This window comes from Siniperca chuatsi, linkage group LG9 (genome assembly GCF_020085105.1).
Source record: "Siniperca chuatsi isolate FFG_IHB_CAS linkage group LG9, ASM2008510v1, whole genome shotgun sequence".
Taxonomy (NCBI): domain Eukaryota; kingdom Metazoa; phylum Chordata; class Actinopteri; order Centrarchiformes; family Sinipercidae; genus Siniperca; species Siniperca chuatsi.
This window is the reverse complement of record NC_058050.1, coordinates 2,406,029-2,427,723: the sequence shown is the minus strand read 5'-3', so window position 1 is coordinate 2,427,723 and position 21,695 is coordinate 2,406,029. Positions and strand designations below refer to the sequence as shown.

The 21,695-nt window shown below is 39.5% G+C and overlaps 2 protein-coding genes and 1 non-coding gene across 3 annotated transcripts; 2 read left to right on the top strand and 1 right to left on the bottom strand.

The window, feature by feature from the left end:
- Window positions 1–9,339: 9,339 nt before the first annotated feature.
- Window positions 9,340–15,702, top strand: cd83 (CD83 molecule). Its single transcript, XM_044206992.1, has 5 exons — window positions 9,340–9,481; window positions 9,636–9,772; window positions 10,896–11,124; window positions 12,745–12,848; window positions 13,062–15,702. Exons 1-5 carry the CDS (start codon window positions 9,436–9,438, stop codon window positions 13,215–13,217), a joined length of 672 nt encoding a protein of 223 aa, XP_044062927.1. The 5' UTR covers window positions 9,340–9,435; the 3' UTR covers window positions 13,218–15,702.
- A 2,133-nt stretch (window positions 15,703–17,835) lies between these two features.
- LOC122881173 (tripartite motif-containing protein 16-like) lies at window positions 17,836–20,104 on the bottom strand. The gene has a single exon (XM_044206989.1). The coding sequence runs from the start codon at window positions 20,001–20,003 to the stop codon at window positions 18,321–18,323; it is 1,683 nt and encodes a 560-aa protein (XP_044062924.1). The 5' UTR covers window positions 20,004–20,104; the 3' UTR covers window positions 17,836–18,320.
- Window positions 20,105–21,066: 962 nt separating this feature from the next.
- Window positions 21,067–21,148, top strand: trnas-aga. Its single transcript has one exon. It is a non-coding gene; the product is annotated as a tRNA-Ser (tRNA).
- The last annotated feature ends 547 nt before the right edge of the window (window positions 21,149–21,695 follow it).

Below are 21,695 nucleotides of genomic sequence, written 5' to 3'. Positions count from 1 at the left end.
TGGATGTATAAAGAGAGCTGGATACAGCGTCGGAGGCGGGACCCCGTTCATTTCTATGAAAGCTGCTCAGTGGTGCGTGAAGCCAAAAAAGTTCGACATCCCGGTATAAAATTACCCGGATCTTCCGCATCGTGCGGCCCGTAGAGCAAACACACTAGAGACTCCGACGGCCAAGCTGGCTAACTTCCGGCTTAACCCTCCGCTAACTTGAATGGGGATAAAATAATTTAATTGTGCAGCTCTTCTAGACTTTCCAAATGTTATTGGATCAAATTCTGATGGTGAAACAGGTCATTTTGCGGGGGTTATGACGCTCAAAAAAATTTATCCACCATTTTACAGCCGCTTATTTCACAATGTAAGTCTATGGAAAAAAAGTATTTTGGGGCCAGTGTGCATCACGTGACGGATCCAGAAGTTGTAATTCAACTGTTTGGCCGCTATGTCAAATTAGCTTCAAAGCCCTGCGCGCGTCCTGGGGGCTTGGGATAAACCCTTTAGGTAACAACGTGGCCTTTCCTCTGGTCACAAGTTTTAGCCACGCTTAGCACCAATATCTGTCGGTCGGTCCACCACTTTGGTCCAGACTGAAATATCTCAACCACTATTAGACTGTCATGAAATTTTAATGAATGAATCTTAATAACTATTGTGATTGTGTTTTCATATAGCGCCACCATCAGGTCAAATGTATAAGTTTATATATAACGATACATTTATCATTTACTTTGTGCTAATTATAAAATGTTAGCATACTAAACTAAGATATGGAACAATGGCAAACATTATTAGCTTAACAGCAACATGCTATGTTATCACAAAATGTTAGCATTGTCATTGTGACATGGCTGTAGACTCTTAAGATGTGTTCAGACAGGAAGCAAAGTGTATTTTTGCCTTGAATCATTGACGCAAATGTGACTGCTGGACCCTTTTTGTTTATTCGGCTGAAACAGCCAATGAACCAACTGTACGTTAGCTAAACTAGCTAGCAACGGACTAAAAACAGTATCTATGGGAGTCTGTTTGGGTGCTTGTGTTCATCTCGGCCTCTGACTAAACTCAGACCTCCCCAGAAACTCCTTTCTGTTTTCCTTTCCTCTCGTCTCTGTACGTTTATGAATCAGATTAATAAAGCTCGGAGATAAACGGGAATTTTTAAACATTTTCATGCGATACGTCTTTGCATCAATTTACACCGCCCCAGGCGAACTTGTGTCTGATTGAGTCTTTCCATTGACTTTGTATGCGATTGCGCCGCCTCTAAAATTCACTTTGTGTTCTGTCTGAACACACAATTAGTCTTGTTGCCCCACTAGTGGTAAAAATCTAATAGTAGTAAAGTTGTTCTCCTACAAACAACAAAAAAGTTAAATACAAATAACATAGAAATTATATTTTGTCTTCATTATAAATCTCAAAGCTACTTTTTTTTCTCCATCATAAGTTAATATTTTACTATAAAAAAGGTACCCTGATCTTTTGTAGCACCCAATCCAGCCCCCCAAATCACTGTTTATGTTTTCAGACGTTGACACAGCTGACTTTAAAAACATTAACAGTGAGTTTGCAGAAAATCTTTTGATGGGCCTAATTGATGAATGTGTTTTGAGTTGTGTTTCTGATTTTTCTCAAAGTTTAAATACACTGTCAGAAATCAGCATGCTGGTACATAAAACGGGACCCACCCTGATTTCCTGGAGCCAAAAGAGAACCTGAGCAAGGCTGGCCGTAGTAGTGGACCCTTTTCTCCATAGTCACTTTCATCTCCTGTAAATAGGTGAGTGAAAATTAGACCTGAACCAAAGAGTTTCTTCAGATTCTTTTTCTGCTTTATTGTTTTCATTTAAGAGTTGTTGGCTGGATAAAATTTGCCAAATATGATGAGCTCACATACTGAGGCAATCATAATAAATCATATATTATTTTTTGAACACTTAACTAACCACATTTCCCTGACTCAGTTAATTGTCCAACCATTTAGTAAGTAAAGCAGATTAAAAGAAACACTGTGGAGGACTTGAAACTGCTATCTAATAATATAAATACAAATCCTCCTGTTTCACATAAAATTAAATCAAATTACAAGTCAATTTTGTTAGTTTCCAATGCTCTGACCTAACTTTTTGACAGCCATTTTTATTTGATTTAGTTTGTAAAAAATATAATAACAATCAGTATTTCATGTTAACTAGTTGATGCCCTTATAATAAACACCTTTCCAAAACCAAAAAAACACAACAGCATGAGTGCAAGGAATGGATTAATGCTCTAATGTAAGCTGCAATCGTTAGCATGTCTGGCTAACTAGCTTACTGCCTGTGCTACTTAGGGCCAAGAGTTAGCATATCATTAACTAACTACATTAGTTTGTGTGGTTGCAGGTAACATAAAAAAACCCTGTTTAAGACTAGCACATCCACAGTGTGGTATTTATCCACTGTCTGGAAGCCGGTCCTGGATGCTGTCAGAGTTTATGCTAACGTTAGCAGCGCTGACCTGCTCTTTATTAGATTTGGGGAGGTTACAGTCCAGCAACCCCAGCAACGTAACCTGATAACGTTATGTTGGCCAAACACATCGATTAGTCCTCATCTTAAAAGCTTTTTCTCTTGTAACATTAAAAGTGAAGTATGTAAGCTAAGCAGCTAAACAGGGTCATGATTTAACAAAGTAACAGTCTGAGCTTAAATCACTTCTTATCACACTTATAATATCCTACAATACGAGAACTAACTAGCTCTACACTGCAATACAAGAACAATGTTGTTTGTTTATTTCCATGTCTTCAACACGGATCATCAACTGGTGACGATGCTACTTTTTACCAGGGAGCTGTTAGCATTAGCTTCATTGTTTTTTAGCATGATATCATGTATGTAGCCAACTAGCCATGAAGTACATATTTAGGACGGCTTTTGTAGGATGCTCATTTCAAAACCTTTCAGCTGGGAACATTAAAAAGTCAGCCGGAGACGCCGTTTTCACCTAACCCATGGAGCTAACGTTAGCTTTATTAGCTAGCTATAGCGGATAACATCTGCCAGCGACACAAATGGGAAAAAAGAAACCTGCTTTTGTCTACCTCTGTCTGAAATCAAGGACCCATTGTTTTCAAAAATTAATAAGAATTGCAATGATACATCTGCAACCGGTATCATTTTAAACGGCATATGTGGGAACGGAAAGCTTGACAGGCGTGGCAACAGGATACAGAATAGTACTGGGTTTGGAAACACTGATAGTATACATTTACAAATCAGGTCAAAGTTGACTTAAATATGAAAGCGGGGGAGCGACCTACATCAGTGCACACAGTGGTAGCGTTTACAGGAGCACATTTATCCATCATCATCAGTCCAGCTTCAATCTTCTTGCATGGAGGTCTGCACAGCGTGGACAAAGGGCTGGAGTGGGCGAAGTTCTGCAAGTACGAAACACCACAAACACAAATCACTTTGTGAACAGGGAATGAGCCGTTGAAGTGAGACAAACATTTGACAGAGTAAATTCGGTTGCACCGATCCAAATTGCAGCTTGTTTAAAGGTTCCCTGCAGAGTTTTTTTTTTTTCCGCTAGTAGCGCTTTGGAGCGCTTTGTTTTTCTATGAATGGGTCCTTGTTTTGTTTATCTTGTGCACCTGCACAAGGACACAAAATCCTGCCAATGGTGTCACTCTATTTCCACTGACCTGCAGGTGGCGGTAACACGCCAAAATATGCTGCAGTCTGCCAGTAAAGCAGGGAAGAAGAAGACTGCAAGCAAGTAAACATGTTGGATTTTTAGATTTTTATTTTATTATTTAAATCCTCTTTGCAAATGTGTTATAAGGAAGGAAAAATATTGAAAACATTTGTTAGACCTCAAGGGTGAGAGTAACACTGAATGTAAAGATAATGCTTGATTGGTTACAAGAAAGCTCCACAGGGCACCTTTAAAACATAGTGACCTGAATGGACCAAATCAGCTCTTCCACCCAAATGTAGAACATCCAATCCAAGTTGCGGCTGTCTACAGTCTGAATGAAGTCAGCTTTTTTAATGCTCTGCATGGCAGATATAGAATTTCTGGGTTTGACAATAATATAAAAAAGTGTGTGTCAGTGTAGAGGTGGGGTTGGGTAACGGGGTGCAGAGCTGTCTGCCACACTGTTTGTTTTTAATACAACACATAGAGGCTTTTTAAAAAAATCCAGTTTTTATTTTGCACTGCTAAAATAACGATACTAAAGCTGTGTCTGAAATCACTCCCTCTGTCGATCTTTTACTTGAGTATTTCCATTTTCTGCTACTTTATACTTCACTCCACTACAGTTCAGCAGCAAATATTGTACTTTTTACTCCTCTACATTTATTTAATAACTTTAGTTACCAGTTACTGGATTGTATCAAACTGTTGGATAGTTTGCACTCTATACTGCGTTTATTTCTCACGCAGACTTCGGACACTCAAATAAAATGGCAGAAAGCAAATGTAGTGAACTGCATATGGAGTAATTTTGGACACAGCCTGAGAGTAAACAGCTGTGCTAATGCTAGCATGGCAACATGCTCACAATGACAATGCTAACACGCTGATGTTTAGCAGGTAAAATGTTTACCATGTTTACAATCTTAGTTTAGCGTGTTAGCATGCTAACATTTGCTAATTACCATGAAATACTAAGTACAGCTGAGGCTGATGGGAATGTCAGTTTGGCAGGTATTTGGTCATGAAACAAAGTATTGGACAAATTAAAATTTTAACCAGATAGATGAAAAATCTTGAGGGGAACATAAATGACCAAATATCATGGCAATCCGTCCAATAATTGTTGAGTTATTTCAGCCTGGACCAAAGTGGTGAACGGACTGACACTGCCATCCATAGGGCCACGCAGCTAGCATGGCTAAAAAATAAGAATGAAAGCTCCTGTGAAAAATAATTCAGGCAGCTCTCAAGTATGGCCATGACATAATTATAATGATACTTAAAGTGAAATAGACATTGCATTTTTCCTTTTGGAAGACAACCTGTTTTATAACCTTGATTAAAAAAAAAGATAAATATAACTGCAAACTGCACTTTTTCATTTGAATTTTAATCATGACATAAATTTAGCCCATGTAAAATGAAATGGCAGTTTGCAGTTTTATTGAAATAGTTTGTTTTTTTTACCTGTAGATGCTTCTTTGGGCTTGTTTGTCTCTGCTTGAATAATAGTTAAAGCACAGAAACCTCACAGATTGAATATAAACTCTTGAGTTTCTCTTTGTATGACTGTACTTGTTGCATTGTCTTTATGCATGCACGGTTATTTTTACCTTGTTATTGATGGTCCACGTGGTTACACATTGTTGAGTGAACCTAATTGAAGGCTTTTCACAGCAGGAAAAAGAAGAGTTGCTCTCCATCACCTCTGAGTTGCCCCTCACAGCAGCTGCTAAATACAAAGAAGAAATATATTGGGCTCTTTTGTCTCCATTTGGTCAAAACATCAGATTTAAATCCCTGTGATCCAAAACCTGCTTTCATCTTTTCCATCTAGGATATTTATTATTTTAACATCCTGACAAGAGCGATGAGGGAAGACAAAACCTGAAAGGCTCAAATAAACAAGGTAAATTTGCACCTACAGTGGTGTGCAAACGTGTTTGCCTTCCTGATTTCTTATTTTTTTTTGCATGTTTGTCACACTTAAATGTTTCAGATCATCAAACAAATTTAAATATTAGTCAAAGATAACACAAGTATTAACACAAAATGCAGTTTTTAAATGAAGGTTGTTATTATTAAGGGAAAATAAAATCCAAACCTACATGGCCCTGTGTGAAAAAGTGATTGCCCCCTAAACCTAATAACTGGTTGGGCCACCCTTAGCAGCAACAACTGCAGTTAAGTGTTTGCGATAACTTGCAGTGAGTCTTTTACCGCGCTGTGGAGGAGTTTTGGCCCACTCATCTTTGCAGAATTGTTGTAATTCAGCCACATTGAGGGGTTTTCGAGCATGAACTGCCTTTTTAAGGTCATGCCACAGCATCTCAATAGGATTCAGGTCAGGACTTTGACTAGGCCACTCCAAAGTCTTTATTTTGTTCTTCTTCAGCCATTCAGAGGTGGACCTGCTGGTGTGTTTTGGATCATTGTCCTGCTGCAGAACCCAAGTTCGCTTCAGCTTGAGGTCACGAACAGATGGCCGGACATTCTCCTTCAGGAGTTTTTTGGTAGACAGCAGAATTCATGGTTCCATTTATCACAGCAAGTCTTCCAGGTCCTGAAGCACCAAAACAGCCCCAGACCATCACACTACCCCCACCATATTTTACTGTTGGTATGATGTTCTTTTTCTGAAATGCGGTGTTACTTTTACGCCAGATGTAATGGGACACACACCTTCCAAAAAGTTCAACTTTTGTCTCGTCAGTCCAGAGTATTTTCCCAAAAGTCTTGGGGATCATCAAGATGTTTTCTGGCAAAAATGAGACGAGCCTTAATGTTCTTTTTGCTCAGTAGTGGTTTTCGTCTTGGAACTCTGCCATGCAGGCCATTTTTGCCTGGTCTCTTTCTGATGGTGGAGTCATGAACACTGACCTTAACTGAGGCAAATGAGGCCTGCAGTTCTTTGGATGTTGTTATGGGGTCTCTGAATGGCTGAAGAAGAACAAAATGAAGACTTTGGAGTGGCCTAGTGGAGATAAGTTGATTAAACTGTTTGCGAATGTTTATTCAACATCTGTTGCATAATAGCCGAACCTTATATGGATTCAGATGTGAATTTGATACAGCATTCTAGTGAGGCTGACAGACTTTGGAGTGGCCTAGTCAAAGTCCAGACCTGAATCCTATTGAGATGCTGTGGCATGACCTTAAAAAGGCAGTTCATGCTCGAAAACCTCCAATGTGGCTGAATTACAACAATTCTGCAAAGATGAGTGGGCCAAAACTCCTCCACAGCGCTGTAAAAGACTCATTGCAAGTTATCGCAAGATTGCAGTTGTTGCTGCTAAGGGTGGCCCAACCAGTTATGTGGTGGGGAACTTTGTCTCATGGTGTGAGCAGAACCATCTGCAGCTCAATGCGACAAAGTCTAAGGAGCTGGTTGTGGATCTACGGAGGGCCAAGGCACCAGCGACCCCGGTTTCCATCCAGGGGGTCAGTGTGGACATTGTGGAGGATTACAAGTACCTGGGAGTACACATGGACAATAAACTGGACTGGGCTAAGAACACTCAGGCTGTTTACAGGAAGGGCCAGAGCCGCCTCTATTTTCTGAGGAGGCTGAGGTCCTTCAACATCTGCCGGACAATGCTGAGGATGTTTTATGAGTCTGTGGTGGCCGGTGCTATCCTGTTTGCTGTTGCATGCTGGGGCAGCAGGTTGAGGGTAGCGGACGCTAACAGACTCAACAAACTGATCCGTAAGGCCGGTGAAATTGTGGGGGTGGAGCTGAACTCTCTGGCGGTGGTGTCAGAGAGGAGGATGCTGGCCAAACTACACGCCATCTTGGACAGCGTCTCCCACCCGCTCCATGACGTGCTGGTCAAACAAAGGAGCACCTTCAGCGGAAGACTCATCCCCCCACAATGCACCACAAAGCACCACAGGAAGTCATTCCTGCCTGTGGCCATCAGACTCTTTAACTCCTCCCTCTAAGTCAGTCTGTATGACCCGACTCACTAAACTGGACATTGATCATTAACATCACTGCAATACTTTAAATAATTGGGCAATATTCTGTTTATTACTCCCGTGCAATATTTAGTTTTCCTATTTTAGTTTTTCCTATTTATTGATATTGATATTATATACCTCCATTACTGCTGTGCAATATCTTAATAATCTCAATAAGCTACACTTAACTTGACAGTACATGCACCTCTGCTTATCACTTATATTACTACATTGTATTATTATACTGTATTATCATCATCTACCGGTAAACCCACTTGGTACCTCACACTTATTTTATTTTATACTTATACCCACCTGGTACTTAATTTATTTTCTGACCTGTTTTTATAGTGTTTTTATAGTGTATTGTATTATATTTTTTACTAGTACTTTCTCCTGTGTGCGCTGACGTAAAGGCGAGCTGCTGTAATAAAGAGTTTCCCTTCGGGGATCAATAAAGTATTTCTGATTCTGATTAGGTTTAGGGGGCAATCACTTTTTCACACAGGGCCATGTAGGTTTGGATTTTGTTTGCTTGTGTTATCTTTGACTAATATTTAAATTTGTTTGATGATCTGAAACATTTAAGTGTGACAAACATGCAAAAAAAAAAAAAAAAAAAAAAGAAATCAGGAAGGGGGCAAACACTTTTGCACACCACTGTAAAATCCAGTGCTCATAAAAAAACTTGCTGGCTTGTTTTTGTTGGGGTTTCTTTATTTTTCTCCTGAGGTCTGGAAAGCCTTACATTGCATATGTAATAACGGCAACTCCAAATAATGCACTTTAACCACTAACGTAACTCATGGTGGGGATTTCCTAACCTGATTTGATTTATAATATGTTTCCTCCTTTACACTGGAAACCACCTCCTCCTCTAGCAGAGAAACCACGGGGAAATCCCGCATGCTGCTTTCACTCTCAGCGATGTTATTTATTATTATTTAATATAATTGCATGGTTAAATTGTTAGCATTACCTTGACGTATCCCAAATACAAACATGTTACTTGAGTAATAACGTATTAAATGGTTAGTAAAGCGTTGGTGCAGCATCTCCACCTGGCAGGACGACATGCTGATGATGAAACAGCATTTTTATGCTAACATTAGCTAAACTAAAGCTCAACAGTGGTCATAAACCATAAACATATATAACTAAATAGTAAACAAAACACAAATAACATTTCTAGACAGGCACTCTACTATGTGTTTTCCAATTCACACTAGAAACACGCTAATCCGCTCTCTCTAAACTGCATTCAAAAAAATCTCAATTTAACGTATTCTACCTTGCCGCCCGTGTATTTAGCAGGTTAAGAAATACTTTAACATGTTTTGTGCAATCTACATGATCCGGTCTTCAATTCGGCTAACGTTTAAATGCAGTTTGGCGTAACAGTCGACTGTTATTACAGGTAACGGGACCTGTCTGCGACAGACAGTGTTAAAACGAGATTTAAGATGCGCCACAAAACATAAGAATCACAAGAATCAGTCAAACGACAGTATACTCACCAACAATGATAAACGAGATAAATGGATGTGCTTTCATTCTGATTTTATTGGCCGCGATGCTAATCCCCATTGTGATTACTATCGCTGGAAAATTACAGAGTCTGCAATTGACAATGCAGCAAATAATCTGCCACTCCCCAGAGGCGTTTCCAGTAAACTCAGTTCCCTTTTACTTTCGAGTGGATATATAGTAGGCTAGTTTATAAACTCTCGTCTCATAAAGCTGCTCAGCCTTCTTCTCCATCTGAACATCATCATCATCATCATCATGGTGTCTCCAGGTTTACTGAACGTCGCTCTGCTGTTGTCACTGTGTAAGTATTTAAAGTCAGATGCAATGCACTTTTCAGAAATCACTAGGCTACTTTCCCTGACTGCATTTTTACGTGATTTTTTATTATTGTCACGCTTTTGTGCCACTGTGAAAGCTCCTGTGTTGCATGTTTATTATTCATGGTGTTTCCTCAGGTGTGCGCCTTGCTTTTGGCTTGGCTGTCAGAGAGGACGTGTTGGAGGTTAAATCTGTCATTGGTGCGGATTGTACTGTTCAGTGCACCGCAGAATACAAACCTGGTGTGCAGTACATGGCACTGAGATGGTACAAGGTAAATTATTTCACGTTTCACTACTGACTTTAGACAGAAATCGTGCATTTTCACTGTGAATACAAAGCTCCAGGAAGGAAACGTGTCTACTTCTAATTGGCTGCTTTGGATTCAAATGAGGGCTACGTTTACTTTCTGTTTCCCTCTCCTTATAAAAGTACAGCATATGTAATAAATTGTATAATAAGTATAATAACAGTAGTTTTACTCTTTATAGTACTAGCAGTTGTGGCTGTTGTTCGAGTAAAAGCAGCAGTTACAGTGGCATTACTTTAGCAGAGGTGGTAGAAGGAGGCTACTCAGATCGTTTACTTAAGAAGAAATGTAAAAATACTCATTACAAGTTACTTAAATACAAGTACAGAAGTATTATCAGCAAAATGTAGGTTACCGAAAGAATGAAAAGTAAAAGTATTCTGCAGAATGGCTCCTTTCACAGTGTCACATTAATATAGAATATTATATTAATCTGTTTGTATCACTAATGAATACATGTAAGAGCATTTTAATGTTGTTTAATGTTGTTGGTACTGCATCATATATCATGTGTTTTTGTTATGTAAAAAGTAACTATAAGTGTCAAATCAATGTAGTGAAGTAAAACAGTACAGCATTTGTCTCTGAGATAAAGTGGAGTAGAAGTATAAGGTAGCATGAAATGGAAATACTCAAGTAAAGTAAGTCAAATTTGTATTTAAGTACAGTACTTGAGTAAATGTACTTTGTTACTTTCCCCCACTGTACTTTAGTAACAGTAATGGATGAAGTATTCAGATCATTTTCTTAGTTAAAAGTTAGAGTTAAAAGTAAAACAATGTAAAAAACACAATAACCAGTAATATACCTGCAAGTATCAGCAGCAAAATGTACTTTATTATAAAAGTACTAGTACTAGTAGAGATATGTAAGCAGTACTATAATAGTTTTTTCCTGGCTGTGATTAATAGTAGTGACAGTTGCAGTAGTAATACCAATGGAAATAGTACTTATAGTAATGGAATAGTACTAGACAGAATGAATGAGTAGTGTTTGGATCTACAGTTACAGTCATGGTGTTCATGTTGAATGTGGTTCTGATCCATTAGTTGTATATAAATCTCACACTGTACTGATGACATCACAGGTCGGAGAGCCTCCGTCGCCTTCTCTCAGCGGCCTTTTGTCCCACGACTTCCGCAACGCCACGACGCGATGGTACACCGGCGTGGAGCGAGAGGTGGAGCTGCTGACCGAGTCCAGCAGCATCTTCCTGCCCAACGTGACGTGCGGTGACGGCGGCATGTACATCTGTCACCTGGCGGCACCTGTGGGAGAACAGAACCGGGAGGGGCAGGTCCGCCTCACTCTGACAGGTACAAGTCAAAGCTCGGGTTCTGGGTCGTGGGGGTTTTGTCTTGTGTTCGCAGATCTGAGATCATTTCTCACTCAGGTTCAACGAGCAGATTTTCCAAACTTTCCCAGTTTTTCGACGGAGAAAAAAAAACATTTGATACTGTGAAAAGTGAAAGACTCCATATATTAATTACCGGTACTTTTAAATTTGAATCAGGGAACTTCCAGACTCAGTCGACCATCATATTTGCATCTACTGTAGAAAAAGATGGATCTTTGGCTCCAGGGATGGAGCCTGGGTGTGATAGGGTGAATCGCCTGTCAAGCACACCTGCTTTTTAAACACTAATAACCTCCTAATGGAGCACTGATTTTCAAAAATCCCACCAAAAGCCACTTGAGAAGAAGCAGAATTAAGTTTTTAGCCTCTTGTAGGAAAACAAGAGTCTGCAGCCATGCTAGCAGCCCTGTGAGGCTTTGTGCTAAATGCTAATGTCTGCGTGCTAACAATCAATCACAGTTTTGCGTCTTAGTGCTAACATTAGCTAATTAGCTGAGCTGTGATTATTAGCTCTGCAGGTATTTGGTAATGTATTGATCATGATGGCAGATGAAAAGTCAGAGGATTAGAATTCATCCTGAAGGGGGATGGGGGCATGACTGTCTGAACCACATTTCATGACAACATAGTTGTCAAAATATTTCACTCTCAACCTCAAATGTGAACCTCACGGTGGCGCTAGAGGAAAATTTAGGGGATCACCAAACTCAGTAGGATTGATTGTGGGGATTATGTTTTTATATGTATTTTATGGCAATCCATCCAATAGTTGTTAAGATATTTCATTCTGGAGCAAACTGGTGGACCGACTGACGGACACTGCCATCCATAGAGCCACGCCACTAGTGGTTAAAAATGGTTAGACAATATTTCCTTGAGAGATGTTTGAAGTTTTCCCACTCACTGCAGTGGATACAACTAGCAGTTGTCATTAGAGAAACTTTGTCTTAAGTCTCCTCTGTAATTTAGCGAACGATGCCCATTCATTTAATGGTCTATGCCCATTAAATCAGTGGACACAGACCAAAATAACCTGGCTTTACTATCCTGGCTTTAACTATCGTCACTGCCCTCCTTTGCTGAAAAATCGACTGCAAAAGGCATTGCTGCTGTTCAGAAATTGTGAAATTAATCCGTATCTATCCAACCAAAACTTAGTCTAAGAGGTGAGAAATCGTCTGTGCATCATTTTAGATGTACAACGCCTAATTTAAGGAGTTGTTCATGAGGTTTGGGAGTAAAGAGAAAGCAAGTCCGCACTCAGGATGAACTCCAATACAACATCATCATCTAGTTTGCTGATTCATTTGCTTTTAAGCTGCTGGGCTCAGTTGATTCTCATGGGATGTTTTCCAGACTAGGACGTTTTCTGCTGGTTTTGCAACGCTAAATGTGCCTGAACTCATCCGATACTAAAGCCTTTATTGAACCATGCCGTGGGGTCCTCCTGGTGAATGCAAGCAGAATGTCCTAAATAAGATCTGAACACCATTGAGATCATGGCCTGAGCGGCTCAGTGTGTGATGCGGTTCATGCAGGCTCAAACTGGAGTAACTTTGATTTCTATTTTCATTTCCAGATTGTCCTGAGAGTTCAACAGAAAATCTGCTGACAGATGCTTACATGGTTATTATCGCCACTGCAGTGCTGATGTTTGCACTTGTAATATTCAGAATCAGCTATGTAAGTAATGGAATATGCTTACACACACACACACACACACACACACACTCTCACATGCTTGAGAAAAGTTTCCACAACAGCATTTACATGGTTTAATGTAACACAGCTTCTGTAACACCCCAGTTTACATGGGTTCACTTAATGATCAGTTTGTTGTACCACAAGTCTTTTTCATCCCTTATCTAAATGTATTGTCCTGTGTCTCCTCCACAGGTTAGTTTGAGGAATACCATCAGAGGCAAAAACAAGGCAACAGTCAAAGAAACGTTCTTGGACGCACCGCTCAAACCGCTTGAAAAAAAGGACTTAATGTTGATATATACTTTGGGTCCTAAATTGTCTCCCACAATGAAGCATGTCTGTGTTTAAAGACAAAGCATGTGCTGAAACATCCTACTGTCAGGAGGCTACCTGACGAACTCCACAAAATAGCTTCTTCATTATCTATTACTTGTCCTCAGTTGGTGCCACTTGTAATTCAATGTGTGAAATAGCGGAGTGAACATTTTCATATGAAAAACAGATGAAAAAAATCCAATTTGGACAGCATGAGCAGGAGAGCTCACCTTCAAGTTTTTATCTACAAAATCACCTCCAGCCTCGTGACTGGAACACTGAAGAATAAGCAACAGAAGCGTCAGGTTTAATTAGACAACCCTTAATCACAATGACAGACTTCTATTAAATGATGCCCTTACCCTTAAAACTTCAGCTGAGGACCAACTCGTAGAAAACTCTTCGGAAGCTACAACAAATGTGGACACAGAACGGGTTCTTCCTCTCCGGACTGTCAGGCGGCGAAACTGGACACGTGGCTGGACGCCGACACCAACAAACTGTGGCTCAGCAGGTACAGACAGATTGGCAGTTCGATCCCCAGCTCCTCCTGTCCATGTGTGGAAGTGTCCTTGGGCAAAACACTGAACCCCCCCCCCGATGGTCAGGCCTGGTAGCTCACTGCTATCGGTGTGTGAGTGTCAATGGGTGAAGATGAACAGCAACTTGTTGTGAGGAGTGTATTGAAGTGAGTTATTGTGCGTTTTATTGCTGAAACACTTTCAACGCTTTATTTTATAAATTGATCTACTATTAGACATGAATGCAATGTTGTTAGAAAGGCTATGTTTAAAGGGTCAGCTCATATCAGATCAGATGTTTGTCTATTTCATATTTGAACAGCAGAAAACCAGATGGAAACTGGAGTCAGAATCTGAAAATCTGATTCAAGCCACGTGTAAGAAATGCGTCTCCAGATTCACCTCACTCAGTCACTTGTAAATACCAGTGCGGTCAGAGTCCTAAAAATACGTTTGTATCTTTTTCATCACATGTGGAGGTGGAAAACTCCAACTGGGGACACTTTTAGCAGCAGTGAGAACTGAAACTAGGGCCCTTTTTAAAACAAAAAACTGAAACTGAGTGACATACTCACACGCGCCTCTGCTCTGTGATATTTACATTTTGTCTGAACTTTATTTTAAATCTGGGCAAGTCCAGAGAGACAGTCACATTATTACTGTCTGGACTTTTTTACAAGGTAGCACTTCTTTAAAAATGATGAGAAGCCACTATGTATGTACTGTGTGTGTGTACGTGGACTAGTGACAGTGTGTGTATGTACTGTATGGATGTTATTTTGTATCTTTAAACAGCAGATCACTGCAACATATTTTAATATACTATTTTTTTCTTTGTGGTACAAGAAAGATAAAGCACAAATATAGTAAACAATGTTTTATGTTGTTTGACACAGTTTGAGACTTGTATGTAGATTTTTGTTTTGTTTCAGCTGAAAAAGTGAATAATGTTATACAAAAGAATAGACAGAGGAGGATGCAGAGTAAATTGAGGACAATTTGCCTATGACCTCCAAAAAGAATGATTGAAAAGTTTGTTTGTAGTAATGTGTGTTGTAAGATTTTGGGTTCTTAGCATGTTGAAATTTCCAGAAATAATGAGCCAAGAAAAGAGAGTTTGTGGTGAGAAATGGATCTCATGACTCTGAGATCAGTTTTGAATTGAGAAGAGTAAGTTGAGGAAAAGTTATGGCATTTTCTTGGTCCCGTGATACAAATATCAGTGGCCTGGTGCATTTATCTTAAAGGAGCTGTATGCGACATTCACTGCCAGTAAAAGTCACACTGGAGCACCAGCATCTGGTTCAGGCATGTTTGACAAATTATCTCTATATTCAGGATTACGTTACTCACCTTTGTTTGTGATTAAGTTTATGATTAAGTTAAGACAGAGTTGACATCTGCTCTACTGTTTGTTTTAGGTTGTTATAAAAAGAAATGCAGGTTGTATGTCACAGAAATGATGGTGTGTAGGGGAACTCCATCTAATGTGTTTCTATTCTGCAAAAATGTTTTTTTAATTTCAAGCCAGAACTTCATTCTGAAAACTGCAAACATAACAGAACTTAAATAACAACTCAGGAAACAGGACATTTTCTTCCAAAAAATAAAGACATAAGGAGAAATAATGTAAGTAAGTGAGGAAACTTGTGGTGTGTGTTATGTCCATTTCATGTATACAGTGAAGATTTGAAGTCAAAATGGAGGTTGATGTATTAAAAATGGAGGTTGATGTATTAAAAATCTTAAGGATTATAATTTCAAGTGTTTGAATCTTGAGGTTGTCTCGCAATGTTTTTAACATAATGTGATCGTCATGATGATCATATTCTAGACTTTAACAGCTCTGCTGCTGCTGCTGCTGCTGCATTAATACTTGTGTAATATTCATGTTTGAGAAAACTAGTTAAATGGATTTGGATTTGTGTCTCTTTCCATCCTGTTTCATCAAGTTTCATCAAAAAAGCTGGACCATAATAAAAAAATTTTGAACCTCTCGAAGTTTAAAGTTTATTTCAGAGACAGTGAAACAGACACAGCGTTTAGCTGTAAAATACTTGCAGATTTTAAGGGGTACTGTAGTGTTGCACTTTCATAAAGTTTTGGGATTCACAAGAGACAGATTTTTTTGCAATTGAAGCAGAAGAAGTTGAGATATCCTGACTTTTAGTTTAGTATGGATCAAGCTAAAAAAAACAACAACTGGACACTACATTTCCCATAATGCAACTTGCAGCATCTTTTTCATAGTCTGACGAATCATGACGAATATCTGAACTTCATGTGTACAAGTGGTGGAGTTCCCCTTTAACTAAATGAAATCACTTGTGCTTAAAGGTCACATTGAACAGACGAGTGACTTTTACATTCTACTGTTTTTTGGTTTTAAATCTACTTCCGCCCCAAAAGGAGGCATCAAATGGATGGATCCAAATCCTCCTGATATTGATGTGTCTTTATTGGTGACCTCAGAGAGACCTACCTTTGACTTTTGTTCAAAATGAGACCAAGATTAAAGACACCTGTGCTGTCAAACTTTCTTAGCAATAATAATTATTAATATTATTAATAATAAGAAGAAGAAGACATTAGGCTGTCTGAGTCAGTGTCTTTGTTAAGTCTCTTCTCAAAACACATTTTTATCTGAAAGCAGATCCTGATTTTACCTGAACTGGCTGTTTATTTTATTGTTTTTGTGTATTTTATTTCTTTATATTTCGTCATTCACTGTGGTATTTTATTTCTCTTGTCGTGAAGCACTTTGTACTTTGTTTTGATAAGTGCTCTATAAATAAAGTTTTATTATTATATTATTATTATAACTGCATGAGCTGTATGAACAGAACTTAGTGAACCACGCACAAGATGGGAAACCGCCATCACCAATAATATGTATGTCAGTGCCAGTTGCGTTTTCTGGTAAATCTGGTTTAGCTCAACATAGCCTGTACTTTATTTACTTCCGCTCAGTTTCACACTTCACTGTATGTAGGCTAAGAAAATGCCTAAGACACAGAATCATCATTTGAGTGCAGCAGGACTCTTTCAAAATAATACTCCCTGTAAAACAGGGAAGGCAAGCAGAAATTTACACCTACAATATCTGTGTATACCATTGTAGAAAACTCCCTGTTATCCTTTCCCAGCAGCCCTAGCTTGATCATAGTGGAGTTTCTGTTTTACGTTGGCTCAAGTGTTAATGTTGCTTTGGAACCTTCAAACTGTTGAATGATGTTAACCAATTTAGCGAGTGTGGTTTCAAGCTCAAGCTAATGCTAATAAGCATTGTAGTGGGCACTAGCACATAAGCACTGCCCTCATTTGCAGTTTAACTGCAGATGTAGTAGTTACTATTTCTGTTGTCTGTTCTTTGGAGCATTATTGAGTGCAACATAGTAGTTTAAAGCACCATGTTTGTAAATTTAGGGTGTGGATTAGAGCAATAATGAAGTGGCTTGTGTTGGAGCTCCAACTTGTGGAACATTCCAGTATTGCAGCTAATTCCCACATTGTGATTTATACACATCTTAAATGTTGAGGTTAGTGGCAAGGCTGCCTGTATAAGGGTGTCTTCCTTATAATCTTGTGTTTTATGTATATTTGTACATTCTGCTAATGTTCTGTTATTTTTGTTTGTCTGACAGATTACACTCTGGACAAAATGAGTCACAACAAGTTTGAATCAAGTCTGGCTGTGAGGTGACAGAGCTGAACACTGAACCAAGATGGCAGCCTCACTCTGAAGTTTCATTTTCATCTAAATAAACACAACAATCAATGAAATGATGAATACATACACAATATCTGTTGTCTCATGTGTGTCAGGACTCAACAAAACTTCTTCACACCCAAACTTGACCAAATGAATTCTCATTATTTCCATTTTTTCAAGTCTGTGTAATAAATCCTCTTTCTTGGCTGAGTGCTCAAACAAAATGTTGGTTGTAAAAAGCAACAGGTGACAGAAAACTCTGCTCATTTCTCTGTGACGAAGCTGTTTCTGCTCTAAACATGAACACTGTACTTTGTGGTGTCTCAGGAGGGAAACTGCCTCAGCTATACTCTCATATTAGTGTCACATTTTCTCCATCAGCTTTGAATGAGACCCTGGAATGAAGACAAGAAGAAAACACTTTGTTCACGTTTGTTTATTCATCATGTAAACCTTCAGTTCGTTCACACATCCCATCAGTAAAGTCTGTTCAGTGACTCTTGTTCAGTGATTTCATGCACAGATTCACTTTGTTTGACCAGAATCTCAGCTGTGTAGAAGAAGATAATCAATGATCTCCTTACTGATTACTGTATGATCATGTTTACATTGTCATGCAGAGAAATATCATGTCAGCAGTTCAACAAAATTCATCATGAGCAGTGAAGCCTCCATGGCTAAACAGACAGGAAGGAGCGCCACCTAAAGAAACTCAAAACATTTACAGAACAACAAATGAGAACATGTATGATGAAGTACCGCCCATAATGTTTGATTGACAGCTGATCTCTGCGCAGTTTATAAATGACACAACAATCAGCGCTCAGCAACAATGATGGAAACAAAACTATTTTAAGAAAAGAAACACAGAATTTAACCCACTGTCCCTTAAATGACTTCTGTCTATTTGAGTTTACAGAACTCAGCAGTGTCTCCATCACCGTAATAAAGCCGAAGTCCAGCATAGAGCGGCTGAGTGAATGTGGTCTGGACTCTGTGGAGGAGAGTCATGGTTTCAGAGATGCTGTAGAAGGACAGAATACCTGCACTGTGATCCAGGTACACTCCTACTCTGGAGGACTGAGGACCTGAGACGGGAGTTTTGACACTGCTGTAATAAAACGCATATCTCTTTGTGTCACAATGTAATGACCAAGATTTGTCATTAAATCCAAATCCACATTCATTCCAGCTCCCTGCTCTGCTGATATTCTTGTATGCGACTGCTACATCAACTCCTCCCCCTCTCCACTCCACCTCCCAGTAACAACGTCCAGTCAGACTCTCTCTACTCAGGACCTGACAACATGCAGTGAATCTGTCTGGGTGACTAGAATAAGACTGTTGTTGGCTTGTTGTTGTTGCTTTTCTGTTCCCCTCAGATAATAACAGAAGTGTGTGTGCTGTGTTTGGATCCAGTGTGATTTCACGTGAATATTTTAAGAATCCAGCTCTGGTCTTGGGCTCTGCTTGTGAATTTGACAGTAAAACATCCACTTCAGTCACCGTCAGTGAGATGTTGGTCCATTTCTCACTCAGAACGTCCTGTAGTTTATCTCTGACCTCTGACACAGCCGCTGTCACATCCTCAAAGTAGCTCAGAGGACGGATATCGATGCTGGATGAGTCTGTGGATTCACTGAGTTGTGACAGTGAGGGGTAGCTGTGTAGAAACTGGGTGTGATCCTCTGTGCGTGAGAGCTGCTCCAGCTCAGCATCTTTCTTCTTCAGCTCAGTGATCTCCTGCTCCAGCTTCTCCTGAAGCTCTTTGGCTCGACTCACTTCAGTTTCCTGCTGGGATCTGACCTGCTGCTTCACATCAGAGCTTCTTTTCTCCATGAGACGGATCAGCTCAGTGAAGATCTTCTCACTGTCCTCCACTGCTTTATCAGCAGAGCGATTGATCGCCTCCACCTCCTGCTGAAGCAGCTTCACATCTTTCTCTCTGTCCTGGATTCTCTGCTGGATGTTTTGTCGACTCACCTCGAGCTCTCTCTGCTTCTTGGTCCTTTCTGCTGCAGCCGAGACTGTGTTGTGGCCTTTATGTTCCTCCACAGGGCAGAGATAACAGATACACTGCTGGTCAGTGCGGCAGAACATCTTCATCACCTCATCATGACGAGAGCAGATGTTCTCCTGGAGCTTCTTGGAGGGGTCCACCAGCTTGTGTTTCTTTAATGGAGCCACATCGTAATGAGGCTGGAGGTGTTTCTCACAGTAAGAGACCAGACAGACCAGACAGGACTTGAGGGCTTTCAGCTTTCTCCCAGAGCAGAAATCACAGGCCACATCTTCAGGTCCAGCATAGCAGTGATCATCAGGAGCAGCTTGGAGTCCAGTCTTCTTCAGTTCCTCCACTAAAACTGCTAACATGGTGTTTTTCACCAGGACAGGCCTCGGTGTGAAGGTCTGCCTGCACTGAGGGCAGCTGTGGATTTGCTTCTCATCCTCTTCATCCCAGAAGCGTTTAATACAGTGCATGCAGTAGTTGTGTCCACAGGGAGTAGTCACCGGATCCTTCAGGAGATCCAGACAGATCGAACAAGAAATAGTTTCCCGCTCCAGCTGAACTCCTTTCTGCGCCATTTCACCTCTCAGTGGCAACGACTGTCTGAGTTTCACTTTCTGAGAACTGAAACGAGTTTGAGCTCTGATCTAAACAGCATGTGTTTGTGCAGTGAATGGGGCCTGTCAGCTCCTGCACTTCACCACATGTTGGCTACACCCATCTTCAAACTGTAGATCTGAAGGGGAGGGAACAAGCAAATACATGGACAGAGTGGAGCTCGCTGTGTTTGAGAGCAGGAAGAAGAGGGAGGTGTTATCAAGCTTTGACTCATTCCAGGAAGAGGAGCAGCGCTGCGAATCTGAACGCTGGCTCCTCATTTACAATGAAGCCTCAGTTAAAACCTGATGCTGTTGCAGTACAATCATTTTCTCACATTATTTAATGATCTACTCTGAAGCATTTGTGACAAAACTGTTCAATTTCAGAATATCATCCTGAGCCAAACCAGCATTTCAAGCTTCAGATGTGTTGCAACAAATATCATCAAACAAGTTGCAGCTGTGAATCCAAAAGGACCTGAACGAGCCAGATCAGCTGCTTCTGCTGATAAATTGTTGGTTAATGTGAATTGATGAATCTGTAGAATTGATACACTTTTCTGAGTGTGACGTAGTGACAGTCAAAAGCGGCTGGCTGGCTGGCTATCCATTTGTTGAACTATTATGAAAAATATACATTATTGATTCAAATTAACAGTACCTAAAACTACCCATTTTATTTATGGGTTTTTGTTATGTTAATGATGCCATTGGTTGATACCTTGTCCCTGCTGATTGTCCTCATCAAGTGTCCTGTATTATTATATATATATATATATATATATATATATATATATATATATATATATATATATATATATATATATATATATATATATATATTTTTTTTTTTTTTTTTTTTTTTAATTATACAGTATATAAAGTAGTTTAAATTAGCACAAACCTAAACCTACATATTGCAGTAAAATGCAACATGCACATGAATGCAGCAATAGGCTAATATTTATCTAGAAACATCATATAATATGAATATGAATGAAAGACCTTTAATAATCTTTCATGGAACCAATCATCTCATTCAGTTGTCGTGGCCGAGTGGTTAAGGCGATGGACTAGAAATCCATTGGGGTCTCCCCGCGCAGGTTCGAATCCTGCCGACAACGTGATTTCCTTTTATTGTTTTGATTTTATATCAAACTGCTTTAGTTTACCTTCTTCTTTGTTTAACCAAAGCTTCTACGTTAGTGCTGTTACTTATTATGCTAACATGGCGTTGTGCGGGATGCGCAACGGAATAATCAAATAACTGTAGCCTACTTCCTTTCACATTTTCAAAATAAGATTTTAGTAAATAGTAATAGGCACCACCATAATCTGGAATGTGGTGCTGAGTCCAGTGGTGGAAGAAGCACTCAGACCTTTTACTCCAGTAAAAGTAGTAATATCACAGTGTACAAATACTGTGTCACAAGTAAACGTGCTGCATTCCACATTTTACTTGAGTGAAAGTACAAAAGTAGCATCAAAATATACTTAAAGTACCTGAAGTAAGTACTCATTTTGCAGAATGGCCCATTTCAGAATAATATATGTTATAGTATTGGATTCTAATTATTGATGCATTAATGTGTACATCACTTTAATATTGCAGCTGGTAAATGTGGGGTTAATTTAAATTTATTTATGTATGTTTTATATAAATTACTTTAT